The sequence below is a fragment of the Salmo salar genome, chromosome 22 (assembly GCF_965601325.2).
Source record: "Salmo salar chromosome 22, fSalSal1, whole genome shotgun sequence".
Taxonomy (NCBI): Eukaryota; Metazoa; Chordata; class Actinopteri; order Salmoniformes; family Salmonidae; genus Salmo; species Salmo salar.
In genome coordinates this window covers 62,333,498-62,348,687 of record NC_138312.1, presented here as the reverse complement: position 1 = coordinate 62,348,687, position 15,190 = coordinate 62,333,498, and the positions used below count along the sequence as shown (strand labels likewise).

Below are 15,190 nucleotides of genomic sequence, written 5' to 3'. Positions count from 1 at the left end.
ATACTACATAATTGAAATAAACATTCACAAATTGTTTGAGACAGCGCATTAATGTCACTGGCTTTGGCTGTTCTCTCACGTTTCTGACGACCCTCTTCGGTCAAGCACTTACATAAAAGTAGATCTGTCTCCCTCTCTACTGGTCGAGCTTCCAAAAAATAAATTAAAAAAAATTACAAAAATTGGTCGATCTTCCTTTTCCTTGACTTGTTGTCGGCAGTCATTTTATGTATTTTTTGCTTGTTGTTGCTTTTATCGTCCTTCCCTTTAAGATAGATGAAACGTCGTTACATCTCTCAGTGAACATTGCTTCATGACATCTCTAGGTGAAGAGTCAGCTGATAGAAATGTAGGCTTTCGGTGAAGATTACTCGGGTATTTTCGGAGAAAGACTTTGATTGAGCAGGGTCGGCGGCAGGAAGAGAAGAGAGGGAGAGAACGAGAGGAGCGTTTCATTGTAACAACTCGAAGTCTAGCCTACATACAGTACGGTAACCAAACAACTGACTATAGACATTAATTGCATGCATTTGATACTGTGTAGCCAGATTCTATGGCCGGCCAGAAAAAACTAGCCTATTCACCTGAAAGTTGACATTTTAAAGATGGCCGATTAGCCTACTGATAACCATATTAGCGAATAAGGATATTAGTGAGTTCTATTATAACGACCGTGGGTGTTTTTCTGGCTATTGGCTATTTTCCGGCACCTGATCTGATTTTTATCTGTGTGTGTCTGATGTGTAAAAAAAACTAAACAGAAAGTAACATCATTATTTTGTTTCAATAGTTTTTATTGGGAAATTGTGAGGCTGTGTTATACGTAATAATTTCATAGTGTGTCCTGAAAAATGAGTCAGCAGTCCCTATGCAGAACAATAGACAGTCGACACCCCTAGGGGGATTGGGTGAATACATGGCACAGTTTCCTGAATGGTGAATTACTGCAGTTTCCAATTGATGTCATTTGGCTCTTAATGGTCTGCTCAGAGCTGACCCTTTTTACATAACTAAACTCAAATGGCACCATAATTCCCTTACATAGTGCACTACTTTTAGGAATAGGGTGCCATTTGGGAGTCCTGTATGAGATGCACTACTGCAGTGTGTGCTGCTGTAGGATCTCTGCTCTAATTATCTCCGTTCACCTGAAGACCCACCTCTACTGTGTGTGTGTGTGTGTGTGTGTGTGTGTGTGTGTGTGTGTGTGTGTGTGTGTGTCTGTGTGTAATGACTAGGGTGGACTGTAATGACTAGGGTGGACTGTAAGCTATGTTCAGGACTGTTGCTGCTACCATGGACTGTAAACTAGGTTCAGGACTGTTGCTGCTACCATGGACTGTAAGCTAGGTTCAGGACTGTTGCTGCTACCATGGACTGTAAAACTAGGTTCAGGACTGTTGCTGTCACCATGGACTGTAAAACTAGGTTCAAGACTGTTTCTGCTACCATGGACTGTAAAACTAGGTTCAACACTGTTGCTGCTACCATGGACTGTAAAACTAGGTTCAAGACTGTTGCTGCTACCATGGACTGTAAAACTAGGTTCAGGACTGTTGCCTCTACCATGGACTGTAAGCTATGTTCAGGACTGTTGCTGCTACCATGGACTGTAAAACTAGGTTCAGGACTGTTTCTGCTACCATGGACTGTAATCTATGTTCAGGACTGTTTCTGCTACCATGGACTGTAAAACTAGGTTCAGGACTGTAAACTAGGTTCAGGACTGTTGCTGCTACCATGGACTGTAAAACTAGGTTCAGGACTGTTGCCTCTACCATGGACTGTAAGCTATGTTCAGGACTGTTGCTGCTACCATGGACTGTAAAACTAGGTTCAGGACTGTAAACTAGGTTCAGGACTGTTGCTGCTACCATGGACTGTAAAACTAGGTTCAGGACTGTTGCCTCTACCATGGACTGTAAGCTATGTTCAGGACTGTTGCTGCTACCATGGGCTGTAAATCTAGGTTCAGGACTGTCGCTGTCACCATGGACTGTAAAACTATGTTCAGGACTGTTGCTGCTACCATGGACTGTAAAACTAGGTTCAGGACTGTTTCTGCTACCATGGACTGTAAACTAGGTTCAGGACTGTTTCTGCTACCGTGGACTGTAAACTAGGTTCAGGACTGTCGCTGCTACCATGGACTGTAAACTAGGTTCAGGACTGTTGCTGTCACCATGGACTGTAAAGCTAGTTTCAGGACTGTCAGTGTCACCATGGACTGTAAAACTAGGTTCAGTACTGTTGCTGCTACCATGGACTGTAAACTAGGTTCAGGACTGTTGCTGTCACCATGGACGGTAAAGCTAGGTTCAGGACTGTTGCTGTCACCATGGAATGTAAAACTAGGTTCAGGACTATTTCTGCTACCATGGACTGTAAAATAGGTTCAGGACTGTTGCTGCTACCATGGGCAGTAAATCTAGCTTCAGGACTGTCGCTGTCACCATGGACTGTAAAACTATGTTCAGGACTGTTCCTGCTACCATGGACTGTAAAACTAGGTTCAGGACTGTCGCTGCTACCATGGACTGTAAACTAGGTTCAGGACTGTTGCTGTCACCATGGACGGTAAAGCTAGGTTCAGGACTGTTGCTGCTACCATGGACTGTAATCTAGGTTCAGGACTGTAAAACTAGGTTCAGGACTGTTGCTGTCACCATGGACGGTAAAGCTAGGTTCAGGACTGTTGCTGCTACCATGGACTGTAAGCTTGGTTCAGGACTGTTGCTGCTACCATGGACTGTAAACTAGGTTCAGGACTGTTGCTGCTACCATGGACTGTAAACTAGGTTCAGGACTGTTGCTTCTACCATGGACTGTAAGCTAGGTTCAGGACTGTTGCTGCTACCATGAACTGTAAAACTAGGTTCAGGACTGTTTCTGCTACCATGGACTGTAAAACTAGGTTCAGGACTGTCGCTGCTACCATGGACTGTAAGCTAGGTTCAGGACTGTTGCTGCTACCATGGACTGTAAGCTAGGTTCAGGACTGTTGCTGCTACCATGGACTGTAAGCTAGGTTCAGGACTGTTGCTTCTACCATGGAATGTAAAACTAGGTTCAGGACTGTTTCTGCGACCATGGACTGTAAAACTAGGTTCAGGACTGTCGCTGCTACCATGGACTGTAAAACTAGGTTCAGGACTGTTGCTGCCACCATGGACTGTAAACTAGGTTCAGGACTGTTGCTGCTACCATGGACTGTAAAACTAGGTTCAGGACTGTTGCTGCTACCATGGACTGTAATCTATGTTCAGAACTGTTTCTGCTACCATGGACTGTAAGCTAGGTTCAGGACTGTTGCTGCTGCCATGGACTGTACAACTAGGTTCAGGACTGTTCCTGCTACCATGGACTGTAAAACTAGGTCCAGGACTGTTTCTGCTACCATGGACTGTAAAACTAGGTTCAGGACTGTTGCTGCCACCATGGACTGTAAAACTAGGTTCAGGACTGTTGCTGCTACCATGGACTGTAAAACTAGGTTCAGGACTGTTTCTGCTACCATGGACTGTAAACTAGGTTCAGGACTGTTTCTGCTACCATGGACTATATAACTAGGTTCAGGACTGTTGCTGCTACCATGAACTGTAAAACTAGGTTGAGGACTGTTCCTGCCACCATGGACTGTAAACTAGGTTCAGGACTGTTTCTGCTACCATGGACTGTAAACTAGGTTCAGGACTGTTGCTGCTACCATGGACTGTAAGCTAGGTTCAGGACTGTTGCTGCTACCATGGACTGTAAAACTAGGTTCAGGACTGTTTCTTCTACCATGGACTGTAAAACTAGGTTCAGGACTGTTTCTGCTACCATGGACTGTAAACTAGGTTCAGGACTGTTGCTGCTACCATGGACTGTAAGCTAGGTTCAGGACTGTCGCTGCTACCATGGACTGTAAGCTATGTTCAGGATTGTTTCTGCTACCATGGCGCATCGGGTCAGAATGCTAATCAGAAGATGGAGCAGGAATCCAGGTTTAGGGGTGTCACACACACACACACAGTTGAAGAACAGGAACGAACAGAGGCACATTGGGGACTTTGGAACAGATGTTTCTTAGGGCTTGTAAAGCCGGTAGGTAGTTAGGAAGGATGTGGCTTGTGTTTCTTCACTAACAATACTGCTCTATCACTCAGAGTTCACCACAGAGCACATCGTTAGGTTAATAAATAGTCTAATGCATGGCTGGCTACTGCTGCCTGCATTTACTCCAGACACATTTAGATGAAGGTAGGGTAAATCACTTGACCTATATATTGGTTCGCTTTAGAGAGGAGCAAAACTTCTCTCCTGACATTTTATGCCACCACATTTTGTACAATCAAAATAATCTGCATTTGTCATTGTATTTTCTAGTGATCAGTCGCTCAGTAAAAATTCCTGGGCCTGAATAAATAATAATATCAAGCAGACAAAGTAGGCTGACTAAAACAACCATATGGCCTCAGCCAAGTAGGCTGACTAAAACAATCCATATGGCCTCAGCCAAGTAGGCTGACTAAAACAACCATATGGCCTCAGCCAAGTAGGCTGACTAAAACAACCATATGGCCTCAGCCAAGTAGGCTGACTAAAACAACCATATGGCCTCAGCCAAGTAGGCTGACTAAAACAATCCATATGGCCTCAGCCAAGTAGGCTGACTAAAACAACCATATGGCCTCAGCCAAGTAGGCTGACTAAAACAATCCATATGGCCTCAGCCAAGTAGGCTGACTAAAACAATCCATATGGCCTCAGCCAAGTAGGCTGACTAAAACAATCCATATGGCCTCAGCCAAGTAGCCTGACTAAAACAATCCATATGGCCTCAGCCAAGTAGACTGACTAAAACAATCCATATGGCCTCAGCCAAGTAGCCTGACTAAAACAATCCATATGGCCTCAGCCAAGTAGACTGACTAAAACAATCCATATGGCCTCAGCCAAGTAGCCTGACTAAAACAATCCATATGGCCTCAGCCAAGTAGGCTGACTAAAACAATCCATATGGCCTCAGCCAAGTAGACTGACTAAAACAATCCATATGGCCTCAGCCAAGTAGACTGACTAAAACAATCCATATGGCCTCAGCCAAGTAGACTGACTAAAACAATCCATATGGCCTCAGCCAAGTAGACTGACTAAAACAATCCATATGGCCTCAGCCAAGTAGACTGACTAAAACAATCCATATGGCCTCAGCCAAGTAGACTGACTAACAATCCATATGGCCTCAGCCAAGTAGACTGACTAAAACAATCCATATGGCCTCAGCCAGTAGACTGACTAAAACAATCCATATGGCTTCAGCCAAGTAGCCTGACTAAAACAATCCATATGGCCTCAGCAAGTAGACTGACTAAAACAATCCATATGGCTTCAGCCAAGTAGCCTGACTAAAACAATCCATATGGCCTCAGCCAAGTAGCCTGACTAAAACAATCCATATGGCCTCAGCCAAGTAGACTGACTAAACAATCCATATGGCCTCAGCCAAGTAGACTGACTAAAACAATCCATATGGCCTCAGCCAAGTAGACTGACTAAAACCAAGTAGACTGACTAAAACAATCCATATGGCTTCAGCCAAGTAGCCTGACTAAAACAATCCATATGGCCTCAGCAAAGTAGACTGACTAAAACAATCCATATGGCTCAGCCAAGTAGCCTGACTAAAACAATCCATATGGCCTCAGCCAGTAGCCTGACTAAAACAATCCATATGGCCTCAGCCAAGTAGACTGACTAAAACAATCCATATGGCCTCAGCCAAGTAGACTGACTAAAACAATCCATATGGCCTCAGCCAAGTAGACTGACTAAACAATCCTATGGCCTCAGCCAAGTAGACTGACTAAACAATCCATATGGCTTCAGCCAAGTAGCCTGACTAAAACAATCCATATGGCCTCAGCCAAGTAGACTGACTAAAACAACCAGATTTAACAACAATGACTAGCTAAGGTTTCTGATTCATACACAATGTTTGAGTGAGTGAATTAGAGATGCGCGTGTGTCTGTCTGGGGAAGACGCAGAGTGGCTTCTTCTAATCCAATCGTTGGGCAGTTTAACCGATACCCCGCCCTGTTTCTTTACAGACAGAAGAACAAGCCAATAGTTGTTTGGAGAACACAGCGCTTTATACTGTTAGAGTAAGAGAAATGCGTGCTGGCTCATGTTGCAGGTGTTAATGTTTAACTGACTCATGTTGCGGGTGTTAATATGTTTAACTGGCTCATGTTGTAGGTGTTAATATGTTTAACTGGCTCATGTTGTAGGTGTTAATATGTTTAACTGGCTCATGTTGTAGGTGTTAATGTTTAACTGGCTCATGTTGCGGGTGTAAATATGTTTAACTGGCTCATGTTGTAGGTGTTAATATGTTTAACTGGCTCATGTTGCGGGTGTTAATGTTTAACTGGCTCATGTTGCGGGTGTAAATATGTTTAACTGGCTCATGTTGTAGGTGTTAATGTTTAACTGGCTCATGTTGCAGGTGTTAATGTTTAACTGGCTCATGTTGTAGGTGTTAATATGTTTAACTGGCTCATGTTGCGGGTGTAAATATGTTTAACTGGCTCATGTTGTAGGTGTTAATATGTTTAACTGGCTCATGTTGCGGGTGTTAATGTTTAACTGGCTCATGTTGCGGGTGTAAATATGTTTAACTGGCTCATGTTGTAGGTGTTAATATGTTTAACTGGCTCATGTTGCGGGTGTTAATATGTTTAACTGGTTCATGTTGCAGGTGTTAATGTTTAACTGGTTCATGTTGCAGGTGTTAATGTTTAACTGGCTCATGTTGTAGGTGTTAATATGTTTAACTGGCTCATGTTGCGGGTGTAAATATGTTTAACTGGCTCATGTTGTAGGTGTTAATGTTTAACTGGCTCATGTTGCAGGTGTTAATGTTTAACTGGCTCATGTTGTAGGTGTTTATGTTTAACTGGCTCATGTTGTAGGTGTTTATGTTTAACTGGCTCATGTTGCGGGTGTTAATATGTTTAACTGGCTCATGTTGCGGGTGTTAATATGTTTAACTGGTTCATGTTGCAGGTGTTAATGTTTAACTGGCTCATGTTGTAGGTGTTAATATGTTTAACTGGCTCATGTTGTAGGTGTTAATATGTTAAACTGGCTCATGTTGTAGGTGTTAATATGTTAAACTGGCTCATGTTGCAGGTGTTAATGTATAACTGGCTCATGTTGCGGGTGTTAATATGTTTAACTGGTTCATGTTGCGGGTGTTAATGTTTAACTGGCTCATGTTGCGGGTGTTGTTACGAACCGGCTCAGAGTTCGCAACAAAAGGGAGACAACGTGGAGACAAGTAGTATCAAAAATATATATTTATTAGATACCATAACTAGCACAACCAAAAACAAGGTGTCTGCATGGAGAGAGTCTCCCAATGAATGTGGAAGAGGTGCCTTTATCCTGGGACACACCCGAGCCCAGGTGTTTCCCATCTAGCTGACGACCCTTCCAACTCCGCCCACTGGCATCCTAATAAGGAACAAGAGCAAAGAGAGAAAATACAGCAGACAGAGTGGGAGGGTCGTCACAGTGTTAATGTATAACTGGCTCATGTTGCGGGTGTTAATGTTTAACTGGCTCATGTTGTGGGTGTTAATGTTTAACTGGCTCATGTTGCGGGTGTTAATGTTTAACTGGCTCATGTTGCGGGTGTTAATGTTTAACTGGCTCATGTTGCGGGTGTTAATGTATAACTGGCTCATGTTGCAGGTGTTAATATGTTTAACTGGTTCATGTTGCAGGTGTTTATAACTGTGTGTTGTTGCAGGTAACTGCAGCGCTACAGCCATGGATGTAGACGTGGTGAACATGTTTGTCCTGGCGGGAGGAACTCTAGTCATCCCTATCCTGGCCTTCTTTGCCTCATTCTACATGTGGCCTGCAGCTATTATCCATGTTTATAACTGGTAAGAACTGCACTAAGGGAGTGAAAATGGTTTGCCGTCCCTTCAGCAAAATAGATTTTACCTAAACCCTCCCTGAACGCTTGAAAAAAACAAAACAAGTGACCCCTATACCCAAAATAATAATTAAAAGATTAAGTGGATAGCAGAGAACATATCTACCATTTAGCCTCACTTCTTGGTCAGACCAGAGCCTTGGATATGCCATTTTAGTAACTGTTCTTCGTCCTGTAAGCATTACATGGCAACGCAGGAATTTTGATAGCACACAGGGCTGCGGGCCTGAAGTTTGTGGGTTCGAAGACCACTGTGGACAAGATTAGGGGTGGAAAGATATCATTTATTGTAAAAGCATTGCATGAATCTAAACTCAGTAAAAAAAGAAACGTCCTCTCACTGTCAACTGCATTTATTTTCAGCAAACTTAACATTTGTAAATATTTGTATGAACATAACAAGATTCAACAACTGAGACATAAACTGAACAAGTTCCACAGGCATGTGACTAACAGAAATTGAATAATGTGTCCTTGAACAAAGGGGGGGTCAAAATCAAAAGTAACAGTCAGTATCTGGTGTGGCCACCAGCTGCATTAAGTCCTGCAGTGCATCTCCTCATGGACTGCACCAGATTTGCCAGTTCTTGCCGTGAGATGTTACCCCACTCTTCCACCAAGGCACCTGCAAGTTCCCGGACATTTCTGGGGGGAATGGCCCTAGCTCTCACCCTCTGATCCAACAGGTCCCAGACGTGCTCAATGGGATTGAGATCCGGGCTCTTTGCTGGCCATGGCAGAACACTGACATTCCTGTCTTGCAGGAAATCACGCACAGAACGAGCAGTATGGCTGGTGACATTGTCATGCTGGAGGGTCATGTCAGGATGAGCCTGCAGGAAGGGTACCACATGAGGGAGGAGGATGTCTTCCCTGTAAAGCACAGCGTTGAGATTGCCTGCAATGACAACAAGCTCAGTCTGATGATGCTGTGACACACCGCCCCAGACCATGACAGACCCTCCACCTCCAAATCGATCCCGCTCCAGAGTACAGGCCTCGGTGTAACGCTCATTCCTTCGATGATAACCGCGAATCCGACCATCACCCCTGGTGTGACAAAACCACGACTCGTCAGTGAAGAGCACTTTTTGCCAGTCCTGTCTGGTCCAGCGACGGTGGGTTTGTGCCCATAGGCGACGTTGTTGCCGGTGATGTCTGGTGAGGACCTGCCTTACAACAGGACTACAAGCCCTCAGTCCAGCCTCTCTCAGCCAATTGAGGACAGTCTGAGCACTGATGGAGGGATTGTGCGTTCCTGGTGTAACTTGGGAAGTTGTTGCCATCCTGTACCGCAGGTGTGATGTTCGGATGTACCGATCCTGTGCAGGTGTTGTTACACGTGGTCTGCCACTGCGAGAACGATCAGCTGTCCGTCCTGTCTCCCTGTAGCGCTGTCTTAGGCATCTCACAGTACGGACATTGCAATTTATTTCCCTGGCCACATCTGCAGTCCTCATGCCTCCTTGCAGCATGCCTAAGGCACGTTCACTCAGATGAGCAGGGACCCTGGGCATCTTTTTTTTTGTGTTTTTCAGAGTCAGTAGAAAGGCCTCTTTTGTGTCCTAAGTTTTCATAACTGTGACCTTAATTGCCTACCGTCTGTAAGCTGTTAGTGTCTTAACAACCGTTCCACTGGTGCATGTTCATTAATTGTTTATGGTTCATTGAACAAGCATGGGAAACAGTGTTTAAACCCTTTACAATGAAGATCTGTGAAGTTATTTGGATTTTTACGAATTATCTTTGAAAGACAGGGTCCTGAAAAAGGGCCGTTTCTTTTTCTTGCTGAGTTTATCATCGTATTTGCAGGTCAGAGAAAAAAAATAGCAATTCTACGTCATTTTACATATTAGATAATTTTTTTAACACCACACAAATTACAGGCGAAGAATGGACGGAGAGAGAGAGGACTATGTGTTCATTTTATCATATTTCTCCAATGCCAAAACAGTGTCTTATTTGCATTGAAACTGTCCCTGTTTGCAAATAATTTAATCTGAGACGTCATTAGGAATCTGAGCATGGTACTTTCAAAAGTTAGTTTTACCATTCTACCCCAGACAGAGTAGGACTACCTTTCCACCCCCAGACAGAGTAGGACTACCTTTCCACCCCCAGACAGAGTAGGGCCTACCTTTCCACCCCCAGACAGAGTAGGGCCTACCTTTCCACCCCCAGACAGAGTAGGGCCTACCTTTCCGCCCCCAGACAGAGTAGGGCCTACCTTTCCGCCCCCAGACAGAGTGGGGCCTACCTTTCCGCCCCCAGACAGAGTGGGGCCTACCTTTCCGCCCCCAGACAGAGTGGGGCCTACCTTTCCGCCCCCAGACAGAGTGGGGCCTACCTTTCCGCCCCCAGACAGAGTGGGGCCTACCTTTCCGCCCCCAGACAGAGTGGGGCCTACCTTTCCGCCCCCAGACAGAGTGGGGCCTACCTTTCCACCCCCAGACAGAGTAGGGCCTACCTTTCCACCCCAGACAGAGTAGGGCCTACCTTTCCACCCCAGACAGAGTAGGGCCTACCTTTCCACCCCAGACAGAGTAGGGCCTACCTTTCCACCCCAGACAGAGTAGGGCCTACCTTTCCACCCCAGACAGAGTAGGGCCTACCTTTCCGCCCCCAGACAGAGTAGGGCCTACCTTTCCACCCCAGACAGAGTGGGGCCTACCTTTCCGCCCCCAGACAGAGTGGGGCCTACCTTTCCGCCCCCAGACAGAGTACTGCTGTCTATTCTTCTTCTATGGTTTAACCCAATGAGAGAAGGTCATAAGTATTTCCCTAAAAGCTGTCTGAGTTGAAACATCTTCTATTGTACAGAAAGTGAATAGCTTTAATTCATTAATAGTGATAGTAATAGATGTACTTTGCTTGGGAAGTAATTTTTTTGTCTCCTCGACTATAGAAGGTTGTACTTCCTGAATGTCAAAGAAACGAAACAATTATATCCCTATATGTTTTGGAGTCACCTCTTTCCCAAACAGCTGGTTTGTATCATAAAGCTTTGCGGACCAAACCGCTGTTATAGATCACTTTTCTATAATCAGATAGATTTTCTCCAAAATCTTAAGTTAACGAGTGGTAAGACTCTCTTTAATAAAGGAAGGCCTATGGAACACCCTGTCATACCCGCTCCATTCAAGTCCTGGTTTCATACCCGCTTCATTCAGGTCCTGGTTTCATACCCGCTCCATTCTGGTCCTGGTTTCATACCCGCTCCATGCTGGTCCTGGTTTCATACCCGCTCCATTCAGGTCCTGGTTTCATACCCGCTCCATTCAGGTCCTGGTTTCATACCCGCTCCATTCAGGTCCTGGTTTCATACCCGCTCCATTCAGGTCCTGGTGTCATACCCGCTCCATTCAGGTCCTGGTTTCATACCGCTCCATTCAGGTCCTGGTTTCATACCCGCTCCATTCAGGTCCTGGTTTCATACCTGCTTCATTCAGGTCCTGGTTTCATACCCGCTCCATTCAGGTCCTGGTTTCATACCCGCTCCATTCTGGTCCTGGTTTCATACCCGCTCCATTCTGGTCCTGGTTTCATACCCGCTCCATTCAGGTCCTGGTTTCATACCCGCTCCATTCAGGTCCTGGTTTTAACTTAACAGCCCTTCACTGACACTGGAGGAAGTCTATTTAAAGAGTGGGTGGAGGAATTGGATGACAAATCTATTGATACAGCAGCCTTTAGCCTAATTTCGTCTGTCAAACATGTAGACCTAACTCTTATTTCATAAATAGGAAGAAATAGACTCCAACACAAAGCCATCTTGTTTTTTAGTAATTAAAATGAAGACGTTGAAATAGGTTATGCCTACTGGAATGTGTCTTTCAGCACCATGAGATGTCCATTTCTGATTGATTGTGCCGCGACTGCTGCTTCAAGTGTCAGCATCACAGTGTAAGTTAGCAGAATCTGGCTTATCGTGTTTCAGCATCACAGTGTAAGTTAGCAGAATCTGGCTTATCGTGTTTCAGCATCACAGTGTAAGTTAGCAGAATCTGGCTTATTGTGTTTCAGCATCACAGTGTAAGTTAGCAGAATCTGGCTTATCGTGTTTCAGCATCACAGTGTAAGTTAGCAGAATCTGGCTTATCGTGTTTCAGCATCACAGTGTAAGTTAGCAGAATCTGGCTTATCGTGTTTCAGCATCACAGTGTAAGTTAGCAGAATCTGGCTTATCGTGTTTCAGCATCACAGTGTAAGTTAGCAGAATCTGGCTTATCGTGTTTCAGCATCACAGTGTAAGTTAGCAGAATCTGGCTTATTGTGTTTCAGCATCACAGTGTAAGTTAGCAGAATCTGGCTTATTGTGTTTCAGCATCACAGTGTAAGTTAGCAGAATCTGGCTTATTGTGTTTCAGCATCACAGTGTAAGTTAGCAGAATCTGGCTTATCGTGTTTCAGCATCACAGTGTAAGTTAGCAGAATCTGGCTTATCGTGTTTCAGCATCACAGTGTAAGTTAGCAGAATCTAGCTTATCGTGAAGTCAATAACTCTGATAAATACATCATGGGGCAGGAAACATATTGTTTTTAATAATATTCTATTATAGTAGTAGCAACCTATCAAAGTTGACCTCCGGTCCTCCTTCTCACCTTCGTGCTCTTCTGCTCAAACTGAACAGAACATACAGGCTAGAGTGCATTTTTTAGACGAGATAAAATTTAAATAATGAAGAAGCATATGACTCTCCTCCTGAACTTAGTTAGGTTAGTTAGACAGCTCACAACAACCTGTTGGATCAGCAAGAGCAGAGCAGGCTCAGGGTTGGAATATCAATTACAGTGTGCAATGCAGCCTAGGGCAACCGCCACACCGGCGGTCACGAGTTATGAAGGCAGTCAAATTCCACATTTAGTCACGATAATTAGTCTTCTCCGAGCTCTGATGCTCCTGCTGGTCGTTAGTAGCCTACCAAACTTGCTAACTGCCTGGTACTCAGCACTCTACTGTCTCTCTAATCACTCTGACATAAATGTAATGGAAAATCAAATCAAACACTTCATGAGAGCTCATGAGCTCATGTTGCGTAACATTTCTGTAGGCTATGCAATTGCGTGAGAAAACAGAGTGATGGCCTCTACTAAAAAGAGGAGGATCCCATCAGCTTTCTATAGACTTGGCCTACTATATTTATTTCTCAACTTTCCTAATATTAAGCACATTGCTTATCTTTACAACAGGAGTATAGCCTACCTACCTGGCTGGCATGAAAATGAATCTCGGGAAAAGCGTCCTCTATTCGCTATGTAAATTCATAGATTACATGTTTTTCCGCTGTCCCTGTTTCGAAACACATATTATTTAGTATATGTAAAGACAAGATTAAATCAATAATAGTTTGATGGGTGACTATTAGCTTATCACTTGTGAATTATATACTATCACTTGTAAATGATGCCCAGCATCATTCACAGGTGTGACTTTTTTGAATCATAGTTGCACACCTCATGTAGCGTAGCCCATAATCCTATATGTTTTGATGAAGTTTGTATCACAACTAAAGTGGCCAAATAACTTATTAAAATTAAGCACATTAATCCACTTTACAAGGGGTTTAGAGCCTAACTGGGATACATAAGCAGAGCGTGAGTTTCAAGTTTGGGGAAGATAATTTTCACCATAAAAATGCCCCTTTATAATAAAAGTATTACATGCATATGTAACAGTATAGCTTCCGTCCCTCTTCTCGCCCCAACCTGGGCTTGAACCAGGGACCCTCTGCACACATCAACAACTGACACCCACGAAGCATCGTTATCCATCGCGCCACAAAAGCCGCGGCCCTTGCAGAGCAAGGGGAACAACTACTTCAGGTCTCAGAGCGAGTGACGTCACCCGATTGAAACGCTATTAGTGCGCACCACTACTAACTAGCTAGCCATTTCACATCGGTTACACATAATCACATTTGCGTTTACTTTTGATAATGGTGTTTTTGCTAATGGAACATTTGCGCTTATAGCCTGCTGCCATGTGTGCATTGCTGCGCTTGTAATGTGAAGAACGGATTTTTTTTAGGGTGCATTACGGCCACAAAGGGGATGCTGCCGTGAAATTCGAGGCTTTATCAAGTACTTGTCAAATTGTGAATGAGAGACTGATGAAGTGTGTACAGCCTGCGCAAAAAAAACAAAGCAGAGCTCATGCCTTTTCAAGCGACTTTTTTTCAAATCATCATTAGTCTCATCATGCAGCCTTACAATGTATTAATCAAAACATATAGCCCAACGTTTGTAGAACAACTAAAGTTACATTAATAACTCTAAATTAAGCATATAGGAGGACCTATTTCTTTGTTAACCACTCAACACAGAACAGCAACATGTGAGCACTCCCTCAAATCGTTTGGAGAAAATATTTATATTTTATTCAGGTTTGTTCAATTGTATTCCTCATGCTATAAAATAATGCCACGGAATTCTAAGCTAATCTAGTCTGCTAAATGAACCAGCGTAGCCCACAGCCATTTGGCACAGCCAGATCAGGACCTAACATCAGGACAACTCAGAGTATGTTGTTCTGTTCTTCTGAAATAGACTACATTTTCTTCATATCATGTTGTCTTTAGACCTGTCTAAAATAAACAATGGATTTATTGTGAAGGTGTAGGCATGTATTTCATGGATTTATTAGAATATAGATGTTCCAAAGGTCAGCATCAGTGGCTTGTAGGCTGTGTGTGGAAGCCAGGAGATGCTGAATGTGTTTATGTTAATTAACGGTCAATTTCCGTGAGACCGACAGTTATTTTCATTACGATCACTGGCTGACGTAATTTCGTGACCGCCACAGCCCTAATGCAGCCTGGTTTTATTTACACATTTTACATTTTAGTCATTTAGCAGACGCTCTTATCCAGAGCGACTTACAGTAGTGAATGCATACATTTCATTAAAAAAAATTCTCCGTACTGGTCCCAGCAGCTATCTTAAAATATAACTGTGCTCTGTGCTTCTCCCAGCGTGTACTTCATAGCCTATAGATTATTTGATTTAAGACTACACTAAATATCCTATAGGCGTACTTGATATTGCTCGCCCAGCGGAGAATCAGATGAGGGGTGGCATCGGGGATATATAGACTAATAAGCAACTCATTCTAAAACACTGAGAAATATTTACATTTCATCAATTACAAATGACATAACCCTCCCCATTACATTTACATTTTAGTCATTTAGCAGACACTC

The 15,190-nt window shown here is 43.8% G+C and overlaps 1 protein-coding gene across 15 annotated transcripts in view; it reads left to right on the top strand.

The window, feature by feature from the left end:
* Nucleotides 1-222: 222 nt before the first annotated feature.
* abhd6a (abhydrolase domain containing 6, acylglycerol lipase a) overlaps nucleotides 223-15,190 on the top strand; it is a 77,057-nt gene continuing 62,089 nt past the window's right edge. For 13 of the 15 annotated variants that reach the window (XR_014382097.1, XR_014382104.1, XR_014382102.1 and 10 more), the window contains exons 1-2: nucleotides 275-491; nucleotides 7,800-7,938. Coding sequence is in view for 1 of the 15 variants with exons in the window: in NM_001140355.1 (NP_001133827.1) it covers nucleotides 7,820-7,938 (119 nt within the window). In the remaining 14 variants the exon portion in view is untranslated. 15 annotated transcript variants of the gene reach the window in all.